The sequence below is a fragment of the Nothoprocta perdicaria genome, unplaced genomic scaffold (assembly GCF_003342845.1).
Source record: "Nothoprocta perdicaria isolate Ctin4 unplaced genomic scaffold, notPer1 scaffold_55, whole genome shotgun sequence".
NCBI lineage: Eukaryota > Metazoa > Chordata > Aves > Tinamiformes > Tinamidae > Nothoprocta > Nothoprocta perdicaria.
In genome coordinates this window covers 3,646,667-3,672,012 of record NW_020455810.1, presented here as the reverse complement: position 1 = coordinate 3,672,012, position 25,346 = coordinate 3,646,667, and the positions used below count along the sequence as shown (strand labels likewise).

General features: G+C 35.3%; 1 protein-coding gene across 1 annotated transcript in view; it reads left to right on the top strand.

Annotated features, from left to right (window-relative positions):
* ADCY2 (adenylate cyclase 2) overlaps nt 1-25,346 on the top strand; it is a 159,274-nt gene that overhangs the window by 111,994 nt on the left and 21,934 nt on the right. The window contains exons 14-17 of the mRNA XM_026048527.1: nt 2,482-2,579; nt 9,035-9,119; nt 16,110-16,247; nt 21,365-21,484. Coding sequence (XP_025904312.1) covers nt 2,482-2,579; nt 9,035-9,119; nt 16,110-16,247; nt 21,365-21,484 — 441 coding nt within the window. The remainder of the gene's footprint in view (nt 1-2,481; nt 2,580-9,034; nt 9,120-16,109; nt 16,248-21,364; nt 21,485-25,346) is intronic.

The window sequence follows — 25,346 nt, the reverse complement described above, 5'->3', positions numbered from 1 at the left end:
TCCTGCTCTGCTTCATCCTAAGGGAAGTCAATATCCCATGCGTTTGTAACAGAGTCTCAGCCTCAGCACATATCCTGCAGTTCTTTTAAAGATTACAGTATTTTAACTCATTTATGACAGAAATGTAAGGTCTGAGAACCCTTTTTCCTTTCCAGGGCAATTTTTAAAGTACTCTACAGTTCACCTGAATTTCTTGAAGTTGTCATAATCTCACAGTAGTGGAGGATTTTCTCTTATTTTCTGCTTTTCTTATTGTCTGATTGATACTATCTTGCTGGTTCGCTGCTTCTAGTATTATGTGTGTTGTTGATCCCTGAAACCTGAGAACAACATTTTGGAGGAAAGGAACTATTCTTGGCTTTTGCTCAGGGATGGAGAGAGTATCTGGGTCTACACTGTTCATAGAAGTGATGCTAGACCACCTGATGTGGAGAGTTAACGCTCTCTAAAGCACTCTGCTGGGTTTTACTACATAGCATAAGTATACTCTAAGCCACACATGGTTCTCTAAGACATAATCAATAATTTCTACGAGTGTCTTGCAGTTCAAAGTATCTGAAATTGCCTTCAGGTTCTCTCATAGCTCAGCTGAATGGTATTGTTATAGCTGAGGGCCAAAGGAAAATCTTGTATGCTCTTAAAGTGTCAAGACTTGTGGAAAATATGCAGATGTGATATAAGAGAGAAGAAACTAGACTTGTCCTGGATTTGTAGTGTTTAGGGAATGCAAGTCGTGGAGTAAATGGACCCCAGGAACACATTCAGATTTTAATTTGAAGAGTAATAATCAATTAACTCTTAGAAAAAAAAAAAAAAAAGAATTTGGGAGAAAACCATTACAAGCCCACAGTCACCATCACACTTTGGACAGTAACGGAATGAGGACTTGAGAGAAAACCATGAAACTGAGTTATTTAGCTGTGAGGATGTGTCCTGTAGGAGTCTGTTCTCTTTTAGACTGTAGAATGCTTGCATGGCAAAGAACTAATCGCTCTTTTCAGATCTGGCTTTTTAATGCCTTTCTTCACTTCCTTTCAATGACTCACCAGTCCAGTCTTGACTTAAAAGAACTCAGTGGGAAGCTTGACTTTGATTTAAACAGGAGCTTTTCAGGCCCTGCAGGACCTGAAACTAAAGCAAGGTAATAAAGTAAAATAATTATTTAACTTAAGGAGTGAGTTGCATGACTTCATTTGGAGCTGTCTAGAGAAGTGTGGAACATGGAAATGGGATTCACAAGATGATCAGACTTTTTTTTTAGATTTTGACAGCAGGTGAAGGTCCAAAATCATTGAACAAGATGTTTGAGATATAATACACTTATTCAGTTTAAAAAAACCCAAAAACTTGCTGCAAAAATAGTCACCAAGCACAGTCATGCCTGTACCTTGGAGTTCATGTAGGTATGTGACAAGAATTGCTTTTGATTTCTCACAGAAATCAGAAGTGCAAAAAAAAAAAAAAAAAAAGACTGCTGGGTGCTAAGCTTCATTCAGTTGTGTTACGTGCACCAGTTTCAAAAGCCAAGCTTGGCCACTGAGCACAGAGACACACCTGTAAGCATGGCTCATGCAGTTCCCATAAGTGCATTATGTCTGCATAATAAGCCCTTTCTGAAAATATCATTTGCTGGATTTGCTTTTAATAATCAGCTCTTAAGTTCTTACCCTATGAAAAAAGTCAGTGCTTATGCCATTTCTTTTTGAGTTGAGTTCCTACTTGACTGATTTCAATCTGGTCGTATTTACCTCAAATACCAGAGCAATTCTTCGAATAAATAATTCATTAGTCAATTCTTGTCTTCTTAGATAATTAAAGATTTATATGTAGAATTTTTGTAATGACAAAACTGGGCAATTTGACACTCTCCTAAGAATATAAACTGTATACTAGTGTCAGTGGACTTATAAGGCCTTTTAAAGCTGACATTAAATATTTTAATTGAAGTAATAAAATAACCTTAATTGATTATTATGGGTGTTATTGCTATCTATCCTCATAAAAATAGTACTCATGTAATTGCTTCATGTACTTGGAACTTTCTTATCTAGATTACTATTATTTTTTATTCTTACCTGAAAATTAGATGTGGAAAGTTAATTTCTTAGAAAGTTGAAGGCAGCCAAGGACTGTCAGTCATTCTTGAAAATGGAAAAATCTATTTTATTTGCTTTCACTTTTAAAATAAAAATTGAACTTCTTATGGCAAATTTGGGATGATCCTGTAGCACATACAATAACCATTTCACCTGGCTGTGTAAGCTGCTCTTCAATGAGTAAAATGAAGTTCTTCAAGAGGATTCAGTGCTAAGTCTGAGCAGCACCATACCCGTGTGGGTTCATAGAATTACTGAAAAATAGGAAACTCACTGTTACTGAAGATTACCTACACAGGCCCACTCTTTTAAGCTGGGATTTCAGTTAAGTCGTGCTTTGTCTATTTTGGCAAGTGTATATTTGACATGTGCTTTCTTTTTCTAGTATCGAGCCACTACTCTGCCTGCTTTTAAGTATTATGTGACTTGTGCCTGTCTCATATTCTTCTGCATTTTTGTTGTGCAGATTCTGGTATTGCCAAAGTAAGTGGTATTTAATGGTCTTAATATTTATTCATATCTTTGTATAATTGTTTATTAATGTAAAAGTAATAATGTATAAGTTAAAAATGTAAGAATGTTGAATTACAAAGGTTGATTCCTGGAAATGGAATTGAACAGGTAAGAGTGAGAATGCCAGCACACTTTCAAAGTTATACTTGTTTCTGATTTAAATGTTATAATGGCTTGGTGTCCAAATGTTAGTATCAATTCTACATTGCCCTTAGTTTTTGTCTTTGCACTTAATTATGTGGTGGAAGGACAGGAATGAAATTCATGTGTATAGAAAAAATAATACTTGCTGTAAATTTATGTGACTAGGATTACACAAAACAAGGGGACAATCAGGTGTGAAAATGGGGGAATATGGACTGCAGAATTACTGTACTAGCACTGGTCCATCCTGCATACCAGAAGAACATTACTATATGTAAAGTAAAATCTATCTTTTAAAAATAATTTTAAAATAATAAAATTAATATGCTGGCATAGTTATTGCTATCAGAATTTATTTATGTGAGATTGTGGGGAAAATTGTAAACTGATTTTTATTTGTTTGTATAAATTAGCTATTCTTTCCATCTGTGCATATCCTAGGGAGGCCAAAAAATGGTGGGTATTTGGAATCAATTTTAACGGGAGGAATCTGAACAGAATTTTGTTAGCTTATTTCAAATGGAACATTTGTGTTAAGCATGTGTCTACTGGAAAGTTGATAGTGGTTTCATAATAATTGTTTCCAAAGGCAACATTATATGTTTTCTGTGATTATTATATTTGTATCGTATTAGACTTTCCCAATGCAATGCTTTTGGGAGCAGTCTTTTAGCCTCAGTTGTTTGATTGAGCTGGTGTTGAAGTACTGACTCCCACTTGAATTCAAGGCTAGAAGGAACTGTTAGTTCATTAAAAATTGATTTTTCATGCTGCAGATGTCTTATAACACATATAAAGTGTTATGGACTTCTATTCAGATATGAAAGTGTTTCCTTCACAGAGGGTTTCCTAACCAGTTGCCAGTGCTGAGACAAAATCCACATGTTTATATGACTTCAGCACTACTGTGCGTGTGGTTGAGTCTAACTTTAGGATTTATCATTGCAAAATAAGAATATCAAGTTGCTTTTAGTTTTCATTTTCCACTGTGGTTTTATTTGTCATTTTGCACAGTGAATGTTTATCTTATAAACTCATAGGATATTTTGATTAGTACAGGAATTAATCTGGGAAATTTATTTGTTCGTGATATGCCAAAACCAAGCTTAGATCTAACAAATCCTTTCCAGGCTTATGATTTATGAGTCTACTTTTATCCACTCTATAAATGACATAATTTTTCATTAGGTTTCCATGTTGAAAATGACTTTTTAGTCTAATTCATAGACCTAATTCATTTTTTAGAAGTAGGAAGATGTCTGTTTTGCTCTATCCTTTTATCTCCCGTAAATAAAATGTGTGGTTCAATAACATTTATCAGATACTTGAAATTAATGAACTCTAAGGTACTATATTCAACTATGGAAAACGTCTTCCAACCTGCAAAGACTAATATTACATGATCTTCTCTTACAAACATGAGAAAAAATCATAGAAATGATTTTTCATTTTCATTACTGAAATTAAAAGTCTGGTCCTTTTATAGAGTTGCATGCTAAATTGCAAAAGCAAGAGTATAAGATCAGATATTAGTTACATTAATGGCTTTCAGCTTCAAGAGATCTGTAAATTAAGAAATGCAAAAATGAAGAAAAAAAAAAAAAACTAGGAGGCTGTAGCTCTACTTCCAAAGTGTTTGGGGTCTACAAATCCAAAAAGAGTTCAGAATAACTACTGTACAAAAATGCTTTCCTTGCAAAGTAAAATTATCTTCAATCTATACTATTTGTACTTGTGTTGCTTGTTGGAGTTTGTTAATTCATTGTCATTTGGAAATCATTACATATTCTTAAAAAAACAGTATAAACTCATTGATGTTTTTCTTACTTTCAACCTATATTTTAAAGATCCTATAAAATAAAGTTTTATTTTTAATAATTTTTAATATTTTTATTTTAAACAGTTTTTATTTTTAATTTATTTTTAATTTCTTTTCTTATTGCATGTTTATAAATCAAGAAGGCACATGGCTAGATCCCTGTCTGTAATTATGAAAAAATATTAATGTCAAAGGAAAAGACTAGGCTGTTAGCAACTCTTCTTGGCAATTAATTTTAGTTTTGCACTTGCCAAAAAAAAAAAAAAATCATGTAGTCATCACAAATATAACTTAAAGTGAATGTTTTCATGTTTTCCAGTGCTACAAATATTTTTTTGTAGCGAAGACCAAAGTTTCTTAGTTTAAAAGATTATATGGTCATGTTCTTTTTGTCTAAAAATGCTACAGTATTTTAAAATGATGATGTAATGGGAATAGAGAGAAATTCCATCTGCCAGTGGTTTTATTGATTCAGTATTCCATTAGTCTGCTTTTGCGGCAGTGTGCTAGCATTGATTTCTCTGCAGTCTCCCCACCTGCTGCTTTAAAGTAAATTTTGAGATATTTGGTAAGTAACATCAAGCAGGTTGCAAGTATACAAGAAATATTTCCCAGATCAGGAGACATATATTTCCAGGCTGAAATAGTCTATTAATGTTTTCTTTTTCTAGGAGTAGATAAACCGATTTGGTGTGTTTATGATAAACCAATTTCTTATGCAAAGGAGTAAAGATAAATGTTCTGAGGAGTAGGTCTGTAGCCTGATACTCAAATGCCAGACAATCTTGGTGGTTACATCTAATTGGAAAAGGCCTTTGGAGGCTTTTTTCCCAAGGCTTTGCTTTCTGAGGCTGCTGATATCCTTTTGTCCTAAACTGTGCCAAGTAGTTCGACCTATGGAAGATGTTCAGGATGCGTTGACATACTATGGCTAGTGGGGAGTGTCTTCATCAGAGAGCTACTACATAGGAACATTGTCTGAAAGTAGACATGTAAAATATGAGAAATAAATTCATTCTTCCCAGCTGTTTTTCTGCTGCATCTGACTATGTAAATACATTTTATATATACATTTATAATCACAGAATCATAGAATCATTGTGGTTGGAAAAGACCTTTAAGGTCCTTGCATCCAACCGTAAACCCTTTGACACCCTGCTTGTTAATCCATGTCCCTAAGTGCCTCATCAACGTCTTTCTTAAACACTACTAGGGACAATGACCCCACCACTTTCCTGGGCAGCCTGTTCCAATGCTTCACTAATTTTTCCGGGTAGAAATTTTTCCTTATGTCCAACCTGAACCTCCCCTGGTGCAACTTGAGGCCATTTCCTCTTGTCATATCAGTAGTACTCACATACATACTCATATACAACATACATAATATAATATATGATTTTTCTCAAGAATAGGTGTCCTTATAGTTAGTCAACATGCTCCCTGAATCCATTGGGAACATAGTGAAAGCATTACCCAGATCAAAGAAAGGTATAGTTCCTGTTAAATACTTAAAAAAAAAAAAAAAAGGGACTAAATTCAGTGTTATCATTATATATGACTTTTTCTCAAGAGAATCTGCAATCAAACTGTTTAAACCAGTAAATATTGATTTCCTAGCAAGAAAAAGAAACATGCTTTGTCCTGTTAAGGAAAGTGTGTCCTAAGTTGCTTACTTAACTAGAAGATACAGAAGTGTAGATAGAACATCTTCTATTTTCTATCTTTCAATATGTTTATCTTCACAGGAAATCATTATTTTTGCAGCAAAAAGATTGCTAATGAGAACTTAGATTGTGTAAATACATTTTTTCCACTCTCATGCCACTTCATAAAAATTACTGAAAATTGAATTTTCCTGATGAAAGTAGAATACTATGAGAAGGATATCTAAGAGAGTAAAGTCGTGAGACTTCCAAGTGTTTGAAACCTGGGAATTTCTTGTGTCATGTCCTCAGCTACACGCTCTGTCCCTCTGCAGGCTATTGTCACTTGTCCTGTGAGGGGCTTGAAGTGGAGGAAGAGGCTGGTTAAACAAAAAGTTAGCTGATTTATGGAGTGATAAGTGCTCTGTTGACAATATGGTTCCTTAACTCCCCAGAAAGAATTTTATGGATACAGGGCAGCAGGTGCCTCTGCACAGTAAAGGCAAGATTAGTTTCCCCTAAAGTACTGAGCTGTTGCGAGCAGCTTAGTCTGCCAGTGACAAATGTAAATGCATGTTATGACTTCTCTGCGGTCATTGCCTCAAGCAAGACTTATTTATGCTGGCAGTTATTTGCAGTGTTTTGCTTCCTGTTTTGACTCCTTCCTCCCACTTTTTTCCTTCTAGGAGCATGAAATTGGGTCAGCAATATAACTGAAACCAAAGTCATATTCTCTCCCCCAGCAGAGGTGGGGATGGTGGCAGGGGAATAAGAAGCTTTTTTTTTTTTCTTTTTCTGTAATCATCACTCAACTCTGTATGTCAAGATACCATTTTTCCTTTTCTTTATTCTCAATACTTTTCTCTTTATCCAGATGCTCAAGATCTCAGTGTTGTTCAATTTAGTATGTAAGCATCCTGATGCCAACATAGGTCTGGTCTCTGCCAGTATCAGATCACACATTTTTCTCTTCCTCTTGCTTTGCCTACATGATTGTGTCCTCTTTGAGTAAGCCTCTTCAGTCAGTGCTTTCCCTTCCTTTCTCTTGCTCTCCAGTTTCTGTTCTTCCCTTCTTCTTGCAAAAATATGCTATCCAAATTATATGTTACTTATATGCCTTTCTTTCACCTCTTCTGTCATTTACTGGATGCTAAATTCTTAAGGATAGAAACTGTAGTTTTACGTGCCCTAATATATGTGCCCGTTAAATATATATACCCCTTAAAGTATCAGTAGCAACAAGGAATTTTTGGGCAACTTGTATTGAACAGCAATAGTAATTCTGATTATCTTTAAGCAAGATAGATATATGCTGGGAATTGCCAGCTGTTTGTTTTTCATCTGTGAATGATGATTCTCTGGAAGATTGGCAGGAAAGCTCTCCAAAATGCTTTTAATGGTAGCAGGATGGCATCAAATTGGTTTATGAAGTTAATGTTTTTTTTATTCTTTCCTGAAAATAGCTGCTGTTAAAACAAGTCATAATATTTTCCAGTATTTGTATATAATCTATGGAAATGGATCAAAATTCTGCTCCTAATCTTCAGTATTATCATTTCTGAAACAAATTTAAATTCAAGTGGCATTCAAATGGAGCAGACGTATGCTTTTATTAAAAGTATATTTTGATTCTGATTCATATGTTCATGGAGGAACTTAAAATGTGACATTTATTGTAGTTTTGTGGAAAAAAACAAGGAACGTAAAGCTTATTTCAAAAACTGCATGCCCAAATCTCCAGCAGATCACATTTGCTGAAGTAAAGCATTTATTGATACTCAACACAGCTGAGAGAGACTTTCAAATTGTGGAGTTCTGTCACAATTCTCTGGTTAAAACAGAAAGGAGATGCTCAAGTGATGGACTAGAAGACTGACAGAGATCCTATTTTGACTAGATTTTCCTATTTGTAATACACAAAGAAAAGTTAAGTTTGACTCAGCTCACAGTGAGCTGAGTGGGGATGATTTCATGAAGACCACAGTCTACTCAACCATTATTTTCCTATTTACAGTGTTGCTGTTGGTGCTGTTTTATATTTTTCGTGGTGTTTAGTCTTCTTTCCTGTTGTGTTTCCTGCTCCCTGATATGTCAGTCTCCTGCCCAACCAGCCAAATTTCATACAAAATGAGACCTCAGAGGTGTGGAATACCTACTTTGTCATGAGAGAGCAGTCTCTAAAGTCCGTTCTGAAGGAGAGACTGCAGCCTCACAGATATCCCAGGCTCCAGCTGTAATACAGTAAACTGGATATCACTGTCTCACTGCTATTAATTTTCCAGCTTTTGAGGGCAGCACACCCTATTACAGCAAGTTAATGTTGGAAAGGTATTGTGACCTGTTTTGCTATTGATGATAGAATAAGATACTTTTTCAATAAAAAATTTCTAAAGGCAAAAAAAAAAAGTTGTTTTTAATGCATTATGACATTTAAAGAACTTGTATGGAAATTAATATCTGCCATGGTAACAGTTTTGCAAAATGAGATATAAAGCCAATACAGCATTCCTGAAATTAGAATTATATTTTTATATACACACATATATATGTGTGTGTGTATGTATGTATATTTAAAGAGACTTTCTTAATAGCTTTGTTTTTTTAGGCATTAGATTGGAAAATCAAAAATGGCAGATAAAAAGCCCTGTCATTCTAGAAAGAAGTGAATCTGTCTTTTCTGTGGTTTTGATGTTTGCAAATTGTAGCTTACACATGGCAACTTTTCATAACATTAGCAATACTGCATACAAGAAAGTTGTGCTATGAAAGTGTCACTCATAAATTTTGTTTTCACAAAACTGATTTCTTATTTCTTTTAGAACATCAATTCTTGGAATTTCATTTGGAGCTGCATTCCTGTTGCTCTCCTTCATCCTTTTTATCTGCTTTGCTGGACAGCTTTTGGTAGGTATTCAAATAAATCTCAGTTGTCTTTTCTAACATTTTTGCTATTGAACTTATAGGAGGTGGCCCAACTTTCCCATCTTGCTTACATTTTATGCATATTGCTTTAATTTTATTATATTTTTAAAATGCCTATTTTTATACCTAGTAATATGCTGAATTTGAGAATTTCACTTCATTCAGCATATGGGCAAATCTTTGAGGATTTCAACATATAATGTAAATCTTCCTATAGGCAAAGACATCTTATAGTTTATGAGAAGTTAAAGAAAAATTGAATTTGGAATGTAATCTAGAATAATATACTTTTTTACAGAGTGTGGCATAACTATGTACTGCTTGCTTAATTGTTTTTTTCAAAGGTCAGTTTATCCTTTTCCTGAAAGTGTTTTTATGATGTCATGGAAGTGAACCACATCACACAAAAAATCCCTCTTTGTGCTTATGGTCAATGATTTCCTTATCTTTTGAAACCAAGCACTGAATTCTTCCCACAGGTCTCAGACATCTGAGTCAAAATGTAGGATAGTGGATTTTTTTTTCTTTTTTTTTCTATACAACTGTACATTCCAGCTAGAGAATATTTTTTCTAGGAAAAATGGTAGAGGAGCTGGTAGAGGAGTCCATGTTTTGCAATTTCTCCCTCTTCAGTTGGGAAGCTGCTAATTAGCCAAGATATTTTTTAAAGAAAATTTAATTAGTCTACATTTCATTTGAATTTTCATGTTTCAAGTAAGGAAGGGGCAATGTCAATGTTCAGGAATTTATCTGATGTATAGCACAAAAAAATATTCTTTTAAAATTTGAAGTCCTTGGAGTAAGGTTCTAGAATAACTGTTACAAGTTAGTAGTAGAATTTAGTTCTCATGTAATGCCACAATTGATTACTATCTGGCATTGACGTAAGAGGAAAATGCTGGAGTCAGAGTATTGCTGTTGAATAATGACATGAAAATAAATCCTTCAAAAGAAAGATGGAAAGTTCTAGGAAGAAAGGTCACAATGAACTGGCATTGAGGAATATTGGCACTTGGGCTCCTCTGAGGCTTTGATTTATAGAGTAGCTTGGGAGAAATGCAAATGTGGTTTTCTGCTCTTTTAAGGCTAAGCAAATATCCCAAGTCAATGTTCAGAATTAGTGCTACTGGATAATATTTAACGCCTCAAGCAAATGTTTTTCCCCTATGTCTCTTATGTATTGAGAATATTTCCCAGAAATGGAGACCTATTATTTCATCTGTGCTGACTTGTGAGATATCACATTGTGACCTTGATGACCTGAAGATGTATTATTTACATCTATGTCAATTTTAATTCAGTTATTCTAATGCGTAAATTATATTGGTAAGAAGCTTTTCAGCAAGTAAGTTAAGACTATAGGTGAAATGGCATGGATTTTGCTTCCCTGTGGAAATTTTCACTACTCCTTTTTCTTTTTCATTTTTATTTTTTCTTCTTTTTTTTTTTTCTGATATGTTTCTTCTAGCTTCTTTTTCTAAAGAGGTATGCTTTGAATTCCCTTGCAGAATACAGGTGGTAAATGTGCACATCTGCACATATCTGTATACACACAGTGCTTAAAAGTTGCCATATGAGTCTTTGAAAAATACAAAAATGATAGGGATTTTTTTGACCTGGCTGATCCTGTCAAATGATTCTGCAGTGGAAGTCAAATATTTACATGAAGGTTATTGCATTTTTAGAGTGCAAGTTGCACTGCTGGCAAAAACAACTAAATTTAGGTTCAAATTAGGACATCTGGCTATTACTATACTATGCATTTTTCTCAGTGTGCATTTTTCTCAATGCTCTGGCACTTTGCCTTTGCAGTCTCCACCAATTATAAATGACTGTCATCACACTTATCAGGAGAAAGGCATTAAAAAAAAAGAATAAGCTTGTCTGTTTATTTTTTTGTGTGATTGCTAAGCACAAATTAAAACAAAACAAACAGAAAGATAATGCTAAAATTCCTGTCTCTTCCAGAATAAAATGACAACACTGTTTTAAGAAGAGGGGTTATTTTTTGTTTTGGTTTGGTTTTTGTTTTACCGAGTTTATTATTAGTTGATATTGCTGTTCAGGAGTAGGAGCAAGGTCTAACTCAGTCTGTTTCAAAATGATAAGAATATTGATTAAATAAGAATAGAAATGTGTCTATCAAATGGTGGTTGGGTGTTATCACAAATAGCAAGGCTAAGGACTTCATAGATGGTATCTCTGGTGCCTGTAATCCATATCTGGTCTTGGGCAACCAGAGCATAGGAACATTTAAGAATTCTCCTAGAAACAGTTGTTTGTCCATAGGAATTAATAGTTAAAATTGGCAAGTGTCCTGAAATATGAAATTGCTAAGAAGGAAAGACAGCTTGGTATTTGATGCAGTCCTTTGTGGCTGCAGAATAATTTGGTTCCAGGACTTGATGTCCTCTTTGCCTCTTTACTGGCGAAAGATTTGTAGCTGCTGCCGTTCCTTGATGCCTGTAGCACATGTGCAACGAGCTCACTCCTTCAGGGCCTTGCTCTGCAGCGAGTTGTTATAGTTGAAGACCTGCTGCCATTCAGCTAAAAAAGTGGCTCTTTAAATATTTCACATGGAGTAGAGAAATTTTGACCAGAGAAGCTGAGAATGCCTTCTCCTAAAACAGCATATGACACAGTGAAGGAAGAAAGCAGCTAGAGATACCAGGACTCCGCTCTGAGTGCCTATGGGCATTTTTATTTGGTTTCATGAAGTCCTTTCCTTTGAATGAGATAGCTGAAGCGAAGAATAGGGCCATTTTCTTGTGACCCTTTGTGAAGACCAATAAATGCAATGAAGTACGGAGATATTAAAAGTTTGAAAGCAACTTGTTTTTCCTGTTGTTAACCCTTTTTGTTCAGGATTCTGGCTTTAGCTGGACCAGTTCTGTCCAATATAAGGTTGAATAGCCACTCACCTGGGATCATTTTGTAGGGATTCCCAAATACATGGCGTAGACTTAGAGGTTCCACCATGGTGTTCAAAAATATGATGTTACCATACCCCTTTTAAAAGTACTTTGGTCCCTTAATCAAGATTAGGGCTATTAAAAAGTGCTTAAAGTATAAACTTGTGCCTCTGCACAAATATTAATTTTCCTCAAGCTTAAATCAGAGCATTTATAAGTCAGCCAGTTCTCTGGATTTAAACATTGGTCTCTTCTTCAAGATGGCATGAAAATGGGTCATGCAGTCCCTGAGCCCAGACCTGAGCCAAACATAGATTTCTGAGCTTTTTGTTTCTTGATTTCATTCTCTGTAACACAACCACTAGCAAAAGATTAAGTTGTAGTTGAATGAAAAATGAAAAGAGCAGTACTACAACTGCAGAAAATATGATTCACTGGCTTTCTGTAAATAAGAGGTCTTCAGTCAAGATGTTCCAGCTGCTGCTAGCATGTGACAGAGATGTGTGACAGTTCTTGTGACACTGTCTTTCATCTACAATGTAGCTGTCACAATTAATCCTTGCACCAATCCCTTCACTCAGAAAGAGAGCATTCATTTTATTAAATGCTGAATTAGATTTTGTGTGTGGAAAGACAACACAGGATACATTTTAATAACCTGAATATTCACAATAAGTTATTACTCACTATCATGCTGAGCTGTCATACCAGATTTAATGTGCTCAGGAGCAAAGGTAATGCATTAGTCACCTTTATTACTACAAATACCTATTATTTCCAGTTGGTAAATGATAAACACTGAAGCATATTCTGCCAGCTCCACTTAAAATAAGCATAGCAGCTAATGCTGCTGACATCTGATGTTTTATCCTGTTTGCATGGTACTGATGGCTTTCTTCCTTCCATCTTCTTCTTCTTTTTTTTTTTTTTTTTTTTNTTTTTTTTTTTTTTTTTTTTAAGAAAAATACAAATGAAACATAACATTTGTAAACAGTGTCAATAAAATCAATCTGTGTGGTTCTGCCAATGGTCCTAAGCATCTGAATGTAATGAGCCCCTGGCTACTCGAGCTCCACTCCCTCAAGTTCTCTGGGCACTTAGCAGCACTCAGTTGTGTCAGTTGTGCTGTATATGAACTGAATTTAAACTGCTCAAATTTCAGGTGAAAACAAATTCAGCAGCTCTGTTAATTCCTATGTAGAAATACTGTTCAGTAGTTGAACACAGTTGAGTTTTCTAAAGAATTTCTACTGAATTGTTCCTCAGTTTTTAGTGTGAGCCAGGGTTTTGTCACAAATTTTTCTTCAGTGGCCTGATTGGTCTCACTGCTGCAGGCTGCTTTCTGTGCTGTTAGAGAGACCTGCCATATGTTTAAAAAGGCAAGTGGCCATGATGGATGTAACAAATAAACAATTGTTCTTCCCCCTGGAAATCAGAGTCTACTATTAAACATCTTGCCAAGAAATGTACCACCAAGCTCCTCTGGTTAGTTCTGCTTTATAAATGGAAATAACCATCTACAACTCCATTTTTGAAGTGACAGTCTAACGGCACTCGTGGTTTGCTTTGGGTGAAAGGCAGCAATTGCTGTCATTTCCCCAATGAAAGCTAAAAAGATGGAATCTCATGATTGAGTACACATACTGCCCGAATAATATATTGTTTCCTGACATTCAATTTATTCTCCAAAACTTTTCTAGTGACAAGCCTACACAGTGAAAATAAAAATATTCCATAAAATAGAAGCAGAAAAATAAGTTTTTAAAGAAATGAGAAAAAGGAGAAAAAAAAAAGAGAAAAAAAGAAAGTCTTTGAAAAATACGGTCTGTTTCCATCACAAAGTCTTGTTTTAATTGGAAGAATTACTATCATTCTCAGGATATGAGATCTCAGACTAGATTAATACAAATCTGCTTGAGAATTTGTGTATTTAGATATTGAGATTCAACATAGAACTTCCAGAAGTTACTAAATTCTTAAGGCCTATAGTGATTCTTGTGCGCAGTTCACATGGGAGACTGCTGCACCTTGATGTCTGTGGATGCTGGTCTCTTACTAGCTAGTCCAGCTTGCTGTTTCCAAATGTTACACCCACACACTCCCCAAGTCCCTCCAGAAACTTGCCTTAGACCCTCGAGTTGCTGCACCCTTGCCTTTCTGTTACCTTGAACATGCGATCTGCCTCTCCAGGGGCAGGCACTCATCTTGTCCGACTTGGTGACCAGCCCGATATGGACTTTGTTAGTGGTTATAAACACACTGGCTAAGAAGAAGTAGTATAGTTCACAGAAGTATAGTTACACAGAAGATGGTTAGAAAATTATTTTTCATTAATCAGAATAAGATCATTCAGGCAAGACTTTTGAGACTTTTTGCCAGGTTTCCCATCAGGAGCCATGGTGTAATCATTCCCCTTTGATGATTGTTGTAGTGACTGATTAAGAGCCTTCAGTTCTCCACTTCTTAGGTTGCTTTGGTCATTCTGTCTGTCCTGAGATTGACTGGTAGGATTTTGATCATCACAGGGTGTATGTGTTTCATGTAATAAGCCTTCAGTCAGATAACTTTAAGACAGCAAGATAGTAATAAAGTGTAACTGATTTAGTCCAGATAATTTACTTTTATCCTTGGCTTTTTTATTTATTTTGAAATTTCTCATCCTAAAGCTTTGCCTTAAACAGTAGAGCTCCCTGTGCCATAGTTCAGGAAGATAAACACTACATATGTCTTTATCAATACCACTTGCAGGCCATTTTGTACTCTTTGTAGGTTCCCAGGGTCCTTTCCTAACTTTCTCCATACACAAACTGCTTCAGCTGCCCCTAAATTGAGAAAATCTGTTTTGTTTTGTTTTTCTCTGAGAGAAAAGCCTTGAGCAAATAACATATTATTGCTTTGTGAAATTGTATTAAATCTATGGATGTTCTCCAATAAAGGCCATGTTTATGGTTTTTTTTTTTTTTTTTTTTNTTTTTTTTTTTTTTTTTTTTTTTTTTTTTTTTTTTAATTAAGGCATGGTTGTTTTAATCTAGCATAAATCTACAATCACTTACTTTTTAGGTTAGCTTTTAACCACATTATATAGATGATCAAATCAAATGATGAGTTTTCAGTCAGATCCCTTTCCTGGGTCACATTCAATGCCTTCTCCTTCATAACAACAGCAGCAGTGCAGGCTTTATGCTTTTTGCTTTATTAAAGTGGGTAACCACTTTATTAAAGGGTAATCACAATTTTATTACTTGAAACAAAGATGACAAAAATGTTCAAAAACATACATGCAAATTCAGATTATTTGCCAGCTGCTAGGAAATGCATACAAAGCTTGAAGTATAAAATAGACATAATTTGAGCAAGAGTTTCAAGCTCAAAAATCCTTTTTTTTTTTTTCTTGTTTTATTCGACTTTTTTGTGGTGGGTAAAAGACCATGTATATAAAACTGTCCTTTTTTTTCCCCCCCCCCGTTTTTTTTTCCATCCTTGAGGTTCAGGTTATCATATTAAGCTTTCCTGAAAATTACTTAATTCATTCAGAATCAATCTGATGTGTAAAACCCACTGACATAATAGCAAATTATGTTTAAAAGTTGCTAGAAATACAATGGACTTGAAGCGGATATTGTAAGAATATTTCTATATATGTACTGCTAGAATATCCAGGTATCCTTCAAAAAGGAAAGATTTTTGTGAGGATGTCCTGTCACTTTCCATGCCTTTTTTTTTGTTTTTTTTTTTTTTTTAAACAGAGGTTTCAGTATAAGTGAAAATGACATTTGGAAAGGGCAATCTTGTCCCCACTATGCTGAAATTTTGACATAGATAATATTTCTTGGATGGTTCTTCTGTGTAACCAGTCTGTGCCTTCACGGACCCGTGTATGTGTGAATGGAGGCTGTCAATCTGAATAAAACAGTCAAATATTTCTATAAAATGTCTTTGAGATAACCTCCTCATATATTAATGCTGCCCTCAACACTGAATCTTCTTAATTCTAACCTGAAGTTGTTTATAGTCATCAAATACACTAACACTTAGCCTATTTTATGCTTTTCACACATAGCAATGTAGCAAGAAAGCATCAGCTTCACTATTATGGATCCTGAAGTCATCTGGGATCATTGCAAACCGCCCGTGGCCACGGATCACTCTTACATTGACAACCACTGCTATAATATTAACTATGGCTGTACTTAACATGGTAAGGGGGGAAATGGGGTTATTTTTTTTTCTTGTTTACTTGTTCCTTTAAGGTCCATTTCTTGGTTTTGTATTGAAATTCATTTAGATTAAGCTGCAAGATAATGATGATTGCCAGAGACAGAAATGTAAAGCAGAGCAAACATAAAGGAAGCTCAGCCATGGCTCAGATCCTGGTTAAGTATATTAAGGAAAAACAGAATACTACTCCAAGAGTGAAATGCTTCCTTTCAGGATGTGTGGAAGACACTGATTGGTGGCAGTCCTCTGCTGATCATAAAATTCTCATAATTAATGTGTTATTGAATTTCAATATTTCAGTATTTCTTTTGGCAAATGGAAAAAAGTCAAAGTCATATCAAAGCTTAAAAAGACTGAACTCAAAGTTTGTTAGGACTTTAAGCTTTGCAGCTTGTACTTTCCTTTTCTCTTTCTTCAGATAAAAATCTTGTGATATTTTTCTTTTGTAGCTATAACTAATACGAACTAGGTCTGCCATAAGCTCACACAAAGTGGGAATCTACTGACCCTATTCACTCTGAAGGATGTTTTGCTTAATGACGTGATCAGTATAGGGAATCAACAAACTTCCTTTATTTTGCCCTATTGTCTCTGTCTACCCCTTTTCATGGACCTGTGAAAGAGAGAAAATGTTTTTAAAGCCTGCACAGGCATTAGTTGCATTTCAAGTCAATGAAATTTGCACTTCAGTGCTTTTGAAATTGCTGCTTCAGTGTTACTTTGGGTGGCTTTTCTACTTGATGTTCATAAAACACTTTAAAGATTGATCGTACCTGCACTTTTATATTTTGTTTTCCCATAACATTTCAGGGAAACCTCAGTCAGTCATTTGTTACAGTAAGTCCTAAGCTTGTCAGAATGATATAAAGCATTATGTGGGCATTTAAATGTGGAAACCTTGCATTTCTCACAGAAGGAGAGAGGTGCTAGCACCTTCTCTGTTTTGTCTGTTACAGGAATCTGGTTTTGGTTTTGTTGGTTTTCTTTTCAGGAAGAAATATAAATATATTAAAATGTATATTTTATATCTTATATAAGCATATGTAGGTATTTTGTAAGGAGTTAGGTTTAAAAAAGGCTCAAAAATTTAAATATTTATCTAATTTAATTTCATGATTAAGGCTGAAAGAGAAAAACACAAGCAGTTGCCTGGTAGATAAATTATACACATTCAAATGAGAAATTAGGCTAACTTTTTGACAGTGAAGGCAGTTAGCATCTGGATCAATTACTACGCTGAAAAGCTGTTGATTCTCCATCATTCCTTGTCCTCAAATTGAGACTATATGCCATTACAGAACATATACTTTAGCCACGAAGAAGTTTTTTGACTTACTGCAGGACAAAGCTCTGTGATATAGTGGCTTGTAAAATGAAGGAGGTCAGCTTAGACTTTTTTTTCTTATTTTGAACTCGTAAATCTATAAGAAGAAATTAAATAACCTAAAGCATTCAAATCTAGAGTCTACTTTAAGTTTGAGGTTATTTAGCAATGTGATTGTTTATTAAGTTAAAAAAAAAAAACCATAAAAATGATAGTCACAAACTGTTGTGTTTTTTTCCTTAGATTGAAGTTCTTCTGTTGTGTATAGCTCACATAAAACTTGGCCTTCAAATAGTAAAAGACATTTTAGCAGAAAAAGTACATGTTCATTGCATCATTTCTATAAAAAGATTTTAATTGTATTGGTCCAAGTCCATTTTTATGTGGACTGAATGTTACAGAAATACTTAATAGGCTGTAATTTGACATCTTTGTGCCTTGTCAGTGAGGACTGCACCATTACAAATAATCATGTTCCATGATATTCATGAAATGATAATTTTAAGTATAATTTCCACCTTGAAACTAAATCTTAATAGTTTGACTAGCAAAAAAAAAAAAAAAAAAAAAAAGCTTTAAATGTGATTGTGAAATTTGCATTTCCTTAATATTAATAGCAGATTGTGGGAGAGACTCTGAAGTATCATTATTGTATCTCCAAGCAACATATACTTAATAGCAGAGTCCATTAACTACATTTATTTTCATGAACTCTTTCAGCAGGAAAAGGCAAAATGTAGCCATTAAGATTTAATGGAGATAAAAACTGTCTAACCATCCCACACCTAATCATAATTAAGACCAAAACGTCAAACAAAACTCAGTCTTTATGGTCAAGGGACATTAGAAAAGAGTGGGGGTACAATTTTATTCCAAATTAGCTGTTTCAGCAGGCATTTAAATCTAGTCTTAGTGTTCCAGGGATATATCATCATGATTGGTAAAGTTTAAAAAAACAGCTAAGGTGACATAAGTGTCAGATACTCCACAGCTGAAGGGATAATGACTAATGCTGCTTCCAATGAGGATCAGATCTGGTGTCACATAGAAAATAGTGGTAGATATGGTGCCATATATAAAAAAGGCAGTGATCAGTGGCTGAGGAGAACTATAAAGGGTTTTTGCTATGTTGGCCTGCATTAAAAAGGACATGTAAGAATAGATTTATTGGAAGCTGAGTGGGATGGCTGTAGAGGACAACAGATAAGTTTGCCTCACCATTCTCTGAGATTCATGGGGTCTAAGGAAACAGTGCTCTGGATTCCTGAAAGAGCTCCTCTTTCACTGAATTCCACCATGAATGCATTGATGATTCCTGGCACAGACATGCATTAGCAGATGGGATTGCAAACACTTGACACTTAGAAACTAGGATAATGCTTACTGCAGTTTTGGTTCTTCCAAGTGTGTGGGGAGAAAAAGTCATACTGTCTTCCCATTGCTTGCCCCACAGTCCAACAAGGATGAACCTACATGACTTCCTACCTGTCAAGGACAGCTTACCTGTGTCTCAGCATCACCTCTAGTTGACTCAAAAAATACTCAGTAGTCTTGATAAATACTTAGTGTTCCAGCCTCTTCTGCCTGGAAGCTTGGGAAAGTGAGAAATGCCACTAGAATTTGGGATTCTAGTGGAAAGCAGGAGGGGTACAAAGATGCCTTTAATATTTTCTTTTGGTGTCTTTACATATTCCTTTTCCATGTAATTTTGATAATTAAGAGAAAATGGTGATGGCATCAAATTTAGCTTAGGCTTAATATGGGGATCAGCAGCCCCCCTTGTTCAGTAAGGTGAGGTTCAACCTATCCAGCTTCACAGACCGTTTTCCAAGGTGGTCAGCCCATGTTCGATGTGAAGCCTTGATTCTGCTGTGTTGTAAAGTTGTGCATATGTGTTTGAAGTATCTTGTTGAAGCAGCTGACTTTGTTATTAGTGAGATGTAAATCACAGTGTTATTGCCTCCTGCAGAATCCTGGTCAGGTAAAAGCATATCCCATGCTGGAATGGGAATAGGGCTGTCACCACAGGTTTCCTTTTTAAGGGAATATCAGCACAGAAGGGATTTTCACCATCTGAGGCAAAGAATTTCCAACAGAAGTTTGCAGATGATAGAAACACAAGAGAAGAAAAAGCTGCTTGAATATGTGAAGTTAAAATGAGAAATTAATGGTAGTATGATCAAACATTCACTGGCAAGCATTGGTATTCATAAAAAAAATACTGCTTTCATTTGAGTCATTTGAGTAGGTGTGACTGCTTAGTAGCACTGAGCTGTCTTAGAAAAAAATACTATGTTGAGAAATAATATATATCTCCAAAGCGTGATAGCAGATGTAGATAACTGAAGAAAGACATGAAAGACAAGTACAAACACATCATTCAGAAATAAATGCTGTTTGGCTCATGAGAGATGATAACATTTCCAAATCCTTTCTATTTCTTTCTATATTTATTTAGGTATTCATAGGTATAGTGTGTTTCATATAGCATTCTGTGTATGCAAATAACATTTATGTCAGAAATGTCTTGTACAAAGCTCAAAAAGCAAAATTAAAGTGCTATATGAATACAATTAAATATGAATACAATTAAATATATATACACATATATGCATATATATAAAATATGTATTCATTGACATTCTTAATGGTATATAATCTTATACTTTGCAGGAATGTGTGAAATGGGATTCTGAATAAATGGAATAAAATACATCCTGGGTTTAAGAAGTATGTCAAGGCAGCCTAGCCAGATATTGTTTGACTAATGTAACCACGTTTGTAGATAGCAGAAATGTAATAGGTATGTTTTAATATGGTCTTTGGTGAAGAGCTTAATATAGCCTACCATAGAAGCTATTAGTAGAGTGCTCTTTTCTCTAGGACTGTGGATTATCCATTGTATCACTGATATCGATCCTGATCATATAGTTCATTGATTGCTGGTTAGCTCTGTGCAGTTAGCAAATCAATAAGCCATTTTGAGCCTGGTTTGTTTAAGCTGAATGAATTGCATAGTTTTTCAGAAGAGGAGGATGGGGAAAAAAACGTTCTAATTGCAAACTGGCTAACGTGCCAAACCCGCTAGGCCAAAGGGAGGCTCAGTGGAAGTGGCTGTGATCAAGTCAGCCTCCTGCACTGTAAAAAGCTGCAACAACTTCATTCCTTGCCTGAGCTCTGCTGACTTGGGCTGCAAGAAGCCGGTCTAAAAGCATGAGAGCAAAACATAACAACATCAAATCTGGTTGAGCTTAGAAACAGTTTCTAGTCACTAAAATGGTGAGACCCAAAGCAGTGCTCCAAGAGACCTAACTCGTTAAATGTGCGTGGCCTTCATACAGCAGTTTTGCATCAACAAGAGGCTGGATTTCATGATCCAGGAGTTACCATTTGCAATCTTCTATTTCAATAAGATCAGTTGCAATTTTACTTTGCCATTGAGGCAAGTCCACGAATTATTTTCCATATTGAGTCTATTGTATCATTGTGTGTGTATGAGATGATGTATGTAGGCTGATATATGTGGCTAACATAACAGAAAGGATCTCAACTCATACAGAAAGAGGAAGTGTCAGGTGCAGGTTAACAAGGTTGTTTTTGTCTGAAGGTGCAAAAACAGATAATCAAGCAAGGCCACTTTCTCATCGCTTTCTCTGTTTGCAGTGAAAAAAAATGAAGTTAAATGATTACTGGCAAAGCTTTCTCCATTTCTCTTCCCTTTTTTGACCTTATGTAGCTGACAGGCTAATGAATTACATGTTGTTTTTCTCTAGTTTTTCCTGGATAATGCTGTGAAAGCTTTTCCCTCAGTTCTTAATTCATCAAATTCAAGTTTTCCTAATTCAAGTGATCAGGCACAGTGGTGTATACAAAACAACTACTTTTTCCTACCGGTAAGTTCCTTTAATATTTCTTTATTTGTCTACACTAATAACACTAAAACTATTGTCACTCAGTATGTTTGAACCCACCCATTTTCAAGAACATCCCAAAAGCCTTTATTTCAGTCGCACTTGCAACCACCTTTGAAGGAAAGGGGAGAGTTAAAAGAGGTTAATACTTGTGCACATGGAGGTATTAATGACTGGGAAATTAGGAAAAAAAAAAAAAAAAAGACTGATAGTGAAGAACTGATCATTCCTATAAGGAGACTGGTGTTACTGGAGGAACACATGGTGATTGCACTGTAGATCAGATGCATGGAAAAGCCTCTGATGGTCAACAAAGACATGAGGTCTGTCTGCAGGCAGGCTCCACCCGTGTCTGGCCTGGCATTTGAAGCTTTGCTCGTCAGGCTTTTGACGCTATTTTATTAAGCAGTAGGCTGGGAAGAGGAAATAGGATATTTGTACGCTGCTCTATAAATGGTTTCAAAGAGCTGAATCGATCGGAATAAGGTGATTTAGTGTGACCAAGAGCACAGCTGTGCACTCCAGAGGGGAGAGGACATTCCTGCAAAAATGGGATCTGTGTGTCGGAAAGCAATGATTCTTAACAGATTTACAAAAGACCTTCAGCTGAACACACAAAGCTCTATTTTGCACAAAGAAAAAAAGGTCAACAGTGTTTGGATGAATAAGCAGGAGGGAGTGAGAGGAGAAGGGAGATTATTTTATCTCTTTATGCAGAATTGATGACACCGGCACCAAAAGAGTGTGTGCTGAATTCAAAAAGTATTTTACATGAACTAGCTATTGACTGTGTCAAGCTAAGCAATTTGAGGCACACACAAAAGCAAGATGTTATTTCTGTGCAGAACGCTTCTACAGAAAACAGTTACAGTAACTGCAGCAATCACAAACTTTCAGCATCTCCCTGCTAAAGGTACAGCATGAAGCATGAGTTTCAGGTTCTCATTTTCAAGTTTAGATAAGTAAATAATATCAGGCACTGCTGGATATCAAAATCCTCTTTAGACCCTGGAATCATACAGCTTTGTTATCAACGAAATGACCTCAAACTTCTTCTAGCTACTACATATGTACACAGTCACAACCACATAGAGATAAGTTGCTTCTGTTGTTTTTTGATACACAGCCCCCACCTTTTCTTACATAAAAAAAAACTTTCAAGAAATTCAATTGCTAAATTCTCCAAAAAGTATCTGAATGCTCAATTTTTTTCAGAAATTATATGTATTATGAAGAATGAATCCATTCTTGAAAAAATCTTTTATTCCTATATTTTCCATTGCATAACTAAGATGTTTGCCACCTTTTTATTATGTTTGTCACATATCTCGAAAGTGATGGCTGCTAGATGTTAAACTACTAATATGCATTCTTTCATCAAAAGGAACTTTGATAAAATGACAGAAGAATTATGCAAAAAATGTCATTTTATTTATATGAATGTAAAGCTTAGGTTGGCTAAAGCTTTTAATACTCTTCTCCCATTTTATTGATTAAACAGCTCTCAAATGAACATTGTTTGCATTCTCAGGCACTGCCAAGCTCATAACTTGCTTAGAAAGCTGAAAATTCCTTTGAAATTATTATTTCTGGTTGTTGACTTAGAAAGCTGTTTAGGAATGAGACAATAAATATCTTCTTTCTTTACTGAATAAGATAGTGAATACTTTTGTTGAGAATGTTGAGAATCAGTGTTTTATATGATTGTATGATTTGTGCATGTCAGCTTTAAGCATTAAATCTTTATTAATCTGCATTATGCAAATAAATCTCCCATGCGTTACTACAGCGACATTGACACATCTACTGACTATATAACCTAAATTGAATAAAGAAGAGACTTTTAAATATTGTTTCAACCCCACTAGGATTTGTTCTATTTGGGAATATACAAATTGATCCCTCCCCTCTTTCACTTCCCAGAATAGCTTTTCTGACTTGTATTGCTTGCTTTCTTGCACCTTGAAAAGATTTACTAAAGTCAAGGATTTGGCTTGTATTTTTGTTTAGTTTTGTTATGAAACTTCCATGGTTTCCATCTATTGTAAGTTAGACTTAGGAGATTTTGAATCATACATATCTGCTTCTGTACTGAACTACTGGCTGTGAACAGAGCGGCCATCTCCTTGTGTTAAACAGAGAAGAGTCATAATATTGACTTTAAAAGATGCCATTCTGGAATATACCATATTTGGCTCTGGAATTCCAAAATGACTTAGTTTTCAATTTTTTTCTTCACAGACATATTAGACTAGAATTCTTTCTATTTTCATAAAATTAAGGTCTTCATAGGCACAGAGGTTAAGTTTGAAGAGATGAGCCCAAATGCATGGCCTGAAGAAAAGATACCAAGGGTTGATATTGCTGCAGTTTCGTGTCTTGGGACAAACTCAATGTCTGCAATCTGAAGCTGTTCCTTTCTTCAGTAGCTTGTACAGGGGCTTGTATCTGGGCCCTTGACTCAGAAATAAACCTAGTGGAGTTATACACAAAGGGTATAAATTTTCCCCATCTGGGTGAAAATTCCTGTGCAGGGAAATTCAGATTCATTTGCTACATGCACTGCAGTAATTCCACGGACCTCAATTCTTTTGTAGGCTTGCTTTGACTCCAATGTCCATTGTGCACCTTTATCCAGAGGTGGCTAGACTGCTAATAATCCTCACCCCTCCGCAGCACATCTTTTGAAGCAAGTTAATTTGCAATTCCTCCTCTGATTTCTTTCAAGAACTTTTGCTTTAGTCTAAAAAGCTGAGAAGGATTGAAAAGGATTCAGAGGACAGTGCTTCAACAAACTTCAGTTTGCAAAATGTATATTAAAAAGGTGAAATTTCAATCCTCTGGAAGGAATTTAAGCATTGTTTTACAATGTTGGGTGCTCAGACATAAGAGTCTTAAACGAATGTATGAAAATTATGATACAAAAAAAGGCATATTTAGAGCATTTTCCTCAAAGCTCCTTAACCTAGTGTAGCTGTTCAAATAGAGCTGCCTATAGACTGGTTTCTAAACCTGCATGATACTAACTGAAATTTTGCATTTTAATATACACAACCTGCATCCTCAGATGTGTGGCTATGCCACTAGTCTACAACCTGTCTGCCCATGTCTGAAATGTTCTTTTTCCATCTGGACTATGTCTTCCTATGAAGCAGAAACAGAGACTGTTTATTCCACTTGGAAGATTTTTGGATTTGGATTCTTGGATTCACTTTTGGATTCAAGACTGTCCTTTGCTTGCATGATTTTTGGAAAGCTAATTTCAAAAGCAAGATGACTTAGTGAGTTAAAAAAAAAATCTGCTTCTTTTATATAACACCAAATACTGAAAATGCAGGGTGACCTGCTAAAGGATGCAACTGTCACTAAAGTTTTAATTTTAGTGATTCTGCAAAATAGTTCTTTTTATTTCCTTTTTTTAAGCAGATCTGTAAACTATTTACTAACAGTAAAGTTTCATATGGCAGAACAATTCTGCCTAACAGGTGCCATGAAAATTATTCTTTTTAGTGTTCCACAAAAATCAGTATACAATGATGCAGGTTTTAAAAAACATACTGGCATGAGCAACTCAACAGAGGCCTGAAATTACCATACCTAGAAATAAAATGTTTTTCTGTGTAAGAAAAGACAACTTCCTTACGGGGTTCAAGACTGTAATTTTCAAGAATCATGTAAGCTACCTCTTTCATAAAATCATCATATGTTAAGGACCATGTTTCTGATTCTAGTGAGAGTGCATTATTTGTTTTAGCATTAATTTTAATGCCACTGTCTCTTTCCAGAAGATAGCAAGTGAAAGTATCTTTCAAGGACTTTTAACTTCAACCGTACATATTTTTGT